Below are 6,695 nucleotides of genomic sequence, written 5' to 3'. Positions count from 1 at the left end.
GTGTTAATAGAGCCACCCCGAGGACCTATGGACCTATAATTTTAAGTTCCAATAAATTTAGATTATTAATTAAAATTATTTAATATAAAAACATTAATTTATTAATCTCAATATTATTCCACTACAAATATGATACTACACTCTTGTAATTATAGACATTTATTGATTGAGTATTTTTTAAATATAAAAAGCGTCCATCAATTTAATCATTACATACAATTCATTACTCTATTAATAGTTCATAATTAAAGTAGGGATCAAATACCGTTTTAGCTCTTTAATTATATCTTGTTTCCTTAAGCGTCATTAACTTTACTAGTGAATGTTAATTCATAAACTGATTTACGAATTTGAGCTCAATAACCTTTCAGTTTCAAAAGCTAACTCTTAAGAGAACCATTATTCAATTCCTCTAAAAAAAAGTATAGATTCCATATCTGTATATTATGTCCCCGACCATTTACACCAATGAGTTCTCAAAACAAAAGTTTTTCAGTCTGATCATTTTGACAAACCATAACATGTAAATCAAAGAACCCAAATGACATAAACAGGAGTTCATAATAACTTCAGGATTAAGATCAATTTGTATATGATCATCGTATTGATATGTTTAATTAATACTTATAAAAAACGGTATTTAGTTAAGTATTAATAACATATCAGGTCTTATTCATGCATAACCACTTTATACAAAGTACATCCACTAAGATGTCTACTACATCAGTAATTCGGATCTAGATTACATGTACTCATAATACTAGTGAACCATACTTACAGTATTTAATATAAAGATTCCATATGATTTTGTTTTACTGCGAACTATTTAAATTTGCTCCCTACAATTTTTATCCTCTCATACTAATACAAGATTGTAGTCACAATAACGAATTTGAGAATTTTCTGATATTCATATAACATTATTCTAATAATAATAATAAACAATCAATATATGCAAAAATTCATTTTAATTATTTATTTCATAAAACATTGTTCAACACATATACCTTAAAGGGCACAATTCCCAACATAATCATGATTGAAATCACAAAAAATCTAGCTCAAATGTACAACAACAACAACAATAATAATAATAATAATAATAACTGAAATATTTTAAAACCCATATTTGATCTTGTTAAAAAATGCATACACCTTAATAACCTAAATTAATCTAGATCCATTCTTGAAATCACCACAAACGCAGCTCAAATGTGCAAAAAAAACCCTGAAATATCCAAACCCATATTTGATCTTTGTCATACAAACCAGAAATCACAAAAACCCAACTCTAAGCAAGCGTTTCATGTCATTGTTTGGACAATCAACCCTGTCGAGCTTCCTCACCAAATCTACTATCAAGATCTGTCGCAAGATCTAGCACCCATATTGTCAAACTCCCCATCCCTATGACGTTCCTAAGCCCTCGCACCATCATCGAGCACCCAAGCCCTGCCCATCTCCCGTGGTCATGCCTTAGCCCCAACCATTTGAAGAAAAGAAGAAGAAAAAGAGGAAGATGAAGGAGGGGGAGAAGTGGAAGAAGTGGAAGAGGAGGATAGATTTAAGTTAGGGTTAGGTTCAAATTTATTATTATTTTTTCTTTTTGGAAAAAAAAAATCAAAATTAATTTTGATCTAGTTATTCATTAAAGATTTGTTTAAATGTTGATTTAATTAAATGTTTGTCTTTCTCTAATAAAAATATTTTATTTGTTTTTAATAAATTAAAATGTAATATTTTATTAATTGTTAATTTAATAATAATTTATATTAGATTATTAAAAGATTAATTTATAAATGTTTAGATATTTTAATCTTGTTGAAAAATATTTTAACAAAAATTGGCTACTTTTATTAACTTTTTTTTACAAAATTCGAAGTTCAAAAATTATACAAAGCATTGTAAATTTAAAAATAAATTGAAAAGCATGAAATTTTACAAATATAAAAATAACATTTTGTAACAATGCTGTTACTACGTGTTACAATTTTAATTGATAAATATTATTTACAAAATTATAACATATTATTACAAACTTGTAAATTTTAGTTACAAATTTATATACTTTGATTACAAAAAAAAATATTATTGCAAATTTGTAAAATTTATTTTTTAAAAAAAAATTTATATTTACAATTATGTCTCTCCGTATTTTTATAATTTTTTCCAAATTACATATTTTTTAAGATCTCAAGTATTTTTCGTAAATTTCCCAATCAATTATGCAAAACACAAGTTACAAACAAATAATTGATAAAAACACAAGTCCAAAATAGTATAATCCTATACTTTTAATTAGTGCTTAAAATTAAAATAATAATATAATAAAAACAATGGCCACAAAATCCTATTAAGAATTAAACTTAAAGAGTAGAAGATTGATAGAGTCCACAGCCTTTGTTCCTTTACCTAGATAGGAATGCCATCAAAGAGAATATATTCAAAAAAAAAAAATCAAGGATCATGAATACCATTTCAAGCAAAAACCATCATTATCTAAAATTAGAAAAACAAACCAAGAATAATAATCCTTATTGAAGCTAAAACCCTTTACAATCAGTTTTTCTTTACCACAAAATTGATATTCACCACGCATTACTCTCAGTTTCTTGCATGCTTCTTAAGTTCCACGAACTTGTGCCGGAGGGCGCATAGGCCAGCCAAGGAGCGGAGGTGATCCCGGGGGAGATGCATCTCTACTGGGAGAGAAGAGGCTGAGTTCCACAAAGTTTCCCCTTGAAGAACCAACCTTCTCCAATGTTCGAAAGGAAATTGATCCTCGCTTAGTCGATGCATCAGAATTCCTCCCAGGGCTATGAACAGCTGTTTCTTCAAGATGACTCTGGTTAGCAATAAGGGAAATAGAGTCATTTTGATCATCATTGATCATTCTCCTAGCCTCCAAGTCATGTAAACTCCCCAGGGCTAAAGAATCTGCAACTGGGCAGTAAACAAGCATGCATATACACACCCCAGCACAACATAGAAGGGAAAGAAAAGCCGAGAAAGAGAGAGCTTCAAACTGCAAGTGCTCTGGTTTAGATAAAACAGAGAAGCCAAGTAATAGGACCCTTAACGGAAAGAAACCTGAAACTGAGATTATCAATGTGTAAACTCTCTTCTGCAGACCCTTATTGATGACCAATTTCAAAATCCGCCTTCCCAGCCAAAACAAGTAGACAGTCAGGACAGTTGCAAAAATCCCATGAAGGATGGTGCTTATTAAAGGGTAAGTGCAGAGAGCAATGTCATCAGTTCTCACTGTACTCGTAAAGTACCAAGGCAATTTATGTAAACTCTTATTCTTCATCAACTGAGGTCCAATTAAAATAAGACACAGCTGAAGAACAAACAATGGGAGGCAGTAGAGAATAACACATGCTGCTGTTTTCCCATTCCATGTTCGGCTTAGAATCCCTGATTCCATCTTCTGTAAAGGAGCACGCAGGAGGAACACGAGAGTGAGGAAGAGGCAAGGTTCTGCAAATCCCAAGTTCGACACTATGTAGCATTTGCAGACAGTTTCCTGCCATTTCAAGTTAAGATTCAACACTCTTCCCTCACGTCTTAACCACGTTAAACGAATGATTTCACCAAGACCCCACCAGATTGTAAACAAGATGAAAGCGATCCTAATTATCCAAGGACCACTAAAGTAACTGAGTTGAGTAAAATTCTGACTACGAATGCGTGACCGGAAGTAAAATGAGTAGGCGATGCACAGTATACCTAAAAGAATCAAGAGAGCAACTAGACATATTGTCAACACACCGAATGCATCGGCAGCAAATCTCGTCAGGGGCATTACCCGAAGCACAGATTCCACGCATGCTCTCTAACAGCATGGATACAAAAGATCCTCTAGTAGCCTGAACGGTTTCGGGCCAGAATCAAGTGAAGTAACAGAAAAAGTTCCGCTGATAATACCAAAAGATGCTCATCGAACCAAAATGTACTTTATCACTTAGGGCAACATTTCAGCAACATTCAGGTAGCAAACATGTGATCCAAATATTCTTCACACTCACCTTTAGATGATTATGTGGTCCAATAACCTAATAAACAAAAAGGAAAAAAAAAATTAGAAAGCACAACAGTAGACAAATAAATGTAAACACGCTCTATAATGAAATCAATATGCTATGTTGCAGGAAAAAAATTAAACAGCATATGCTGAATATCACAATAAAAGCCCCTTACACCAAAATCCAACATATGCAACCTCAATAGTTAGTAAAATGTGTGAATACTAACAGAAAATGAATTGATCTGAAATTGAACTTAATATTTTTCAAATCCAGTAAATGAAATTAGAAAATGGAGAAAATGACTATAAATCATAGTTTAGCAAATTTCCCTCAATCAGAAATTTTGAAACAGATAATCTAAGTTCACGAAGACTTCACAACAAGCTATGCAATTGTTTAGTTGTCCAAATGTCATTAAAATTACAACAAAAACCATTAGCATAAAACACACAAATATCAAACAATCACAATTTAGTAAAGAGTAAAGAGTAAAAAGACTATCACAATTTAGAATTTAGAACACAGCAACAAACCTAATACAATAGGTAACAGGAAGAAAAAAATGGCAGCCAAACCTGGCCTTCCCATGAACAAACTTAGACATTTCAAGCCACAAAATCCATTGTATTTTCTTTTCTTTTTCATTAATATATAAACAATTGAAATGCATTCAATAAGAGTAATCAGTTTCAGAGTATCTACACTGCACCACATTAAAAAGGACTCCCACTTAGGTTATAAATATATAATAAAACAAAACAATGTCGCCAGAAGGAACACACTTTTATTTTTGTTTAAAAAAATGAATCAAACCATCAAACATTAACAATACGTAAAAGCATAATTGTCAATATTTTGGATGAATACAATCTATTGTCCAATCCAAATTGGAGGCGAAGATACAGATTTATTCACAATCAAATTAATTACACTTGAATAATATACTGCTAAATAATCACAGATTCGTTTTACACGGCCGCAACTACCAAGTACAAATACACTAATGCCAAATCTAAATTCCCTTTTATTACTGAAAACAAAATCTTATCACCTACTTCAAAGAAAATAGAAACTCTAGAAATTTTGAAATGTTAATGCATATATTTACATAAAATAACTGTCAACTACACTTTCGACGAAGTGATTTTTCTTTAATTATTCAGTTAAAAGAGTACATTACTTGTTCTAAGGATAATACCACCAGAAAAAAAAAATGGAAAACAATACTACATTAAGTTATTTTTTTCTAAATTGATAAATTTCATTTTATCACAAGAGATCAACAATATATTTTTTTAAAATAAATTATAAGCTAGAACTGAATAAATACTAAAAATCTTAAAGATGTATACAGAAATAGCATAATTCGTCCCCGGCACAACGACGATAACAACCATAGACAGTATAATGACGATAAAAATTAAAGAAACGTATTACAATTCAAAAAGGAGGATTGGAACTCAATAATAAACCCTAAATTCAAGAAAAAAAGTTGGCGAAATGCAGAAAATAGAGGAAAAATCATATCAATGGAGAGCTTACAAAGGTGAGAATCTTGATCCGGTGGAGTTGAACCCGTAATCTGATAATCGCTTAACAAGATCAGGAAACCCTAATACACAGAGACAGCCAGGAACAGAGAGAGAAGAGAGACAGGGAAGCGCGGAGAGAGAGAGAGATAGAGAGAGAGAGAGAGAACGTAGTTAGGGGAATAGGTGAGTGGGACTTTGTTGGTGACAGGCTGTCTCCAGCTGTGCTGACGAGCCACCAGGTTCGGAAACTGAACAGCTTGCTTCGGCTTTCTTCGAACCTACGTGGCACTGTCGTGGCGGCGTTTGGCTTTTGAATTTGACCTTTTTTAGTTTTGTTTTTTAATTCTTACCTTTTCTTTTCCTTCTGAAATTTATGTTTTTATTATACATATAATTTTATTTATTTTCTAATAAAGCTTAGATAAAGAAAAAAAATACAAAGATGGTTTGGCTAAACGTCATAAGAATAAGATTCTCCAAAAGAAGAGTCACAGAGAGTAAAAATCTTAGGGCATGTTATTACAAAGGTTGCTTCGTTCCTCTTTTCTACGTTTCTATATTTTTATTTGGTAATTTTATTTATACTTTATAACTTTCAAATTTTCTAAAAGAAAAAAATTAAAATATTTATTTAGTAAAGAAAATTAAAAAAAAGAAGAAGAAACCCCACTAATATACTAAAATATTCAAAGCCTAACCTAATTAAAAACGTGATTTTGCTTAAAATGCAGTTATTATATATATTTTAAGAGAACTTGTCACTCAACTGATAATCTACTAGGTAACTCCTTGTCAAAAAAATAGTAATAGTAAAAACATTATTATAATCCTGGTGTTTTTTTTCAAATAATTAATCGGCACTTATATGTTGTTAGGTGACATTTCAGACTCTGAATTTTGTAAAATGAAACAAAATGATATCTTGGACAAAATTTTGATCAAAATATTTTTCAATATAATTAAAATACTCCCGATTTTATGAATTAGTTAATTAAATAATATAAAAAATAAAAAATGAAAATTTTAATTTTATTATTGAATTTAAAATTATATTAAATTAGTTTTAAATATTATTGTTATCCCCAAAATTTCAGTTCGATGACGTGGCAATCAGAAGTGACAAGTGGCAATG

General features: G+C 30.8%; 1 protein-coding gene across 1 annotated transcript; it reads right to left on the bottom strand.

Annotated features, from left to right (window-relative positions):
- Window positions 1-2,337: 2,337 nt before the first annotated feature.
- LOC133801075 (uncharacterized) lies at window positions 2,338-5,730 on the bottom strand. The gene is made up of 2 exons (XM_062239214.1): window positions 5,574-5,730; window positions 2,338-4,058 (listed from the first exon to the last, which is right to left on the bottom strand). The coding sequence occupies exon 2, from the start codon at window positions 3,806-3,808 to the stop codon at window positions 2,624-2,626; it is 1,185 nt and encodes a 394-aa protein (XP_062095198.1). The 5' UTR covers window positions 3,809-4,058; window positions 5,574-5,730; the 3' UTR covers window positions 2,338-2,623.
- Between the last annotated feature and the right edge of the window lie 965 nt (window positions 5,731-6,695).

Source organism: Humulus lupulus, chromosome 1 (assembly GCF_963169125.1).
Source record: "Humulus lupulus chromosome 1, drHumLupu1.1, whole genome shotgun sequence".
Classification (NCBI taxonomy): domain Eukaryota; kingdom Viridiplantae; phylum Streptophyta; class Magnoliopsida; order Rosales; family Cannabaceae; genus Humulus; species Humulus lupulus.
This window is presented reverse-complemented; position numbering and strand designations above follow the sequence as displayed.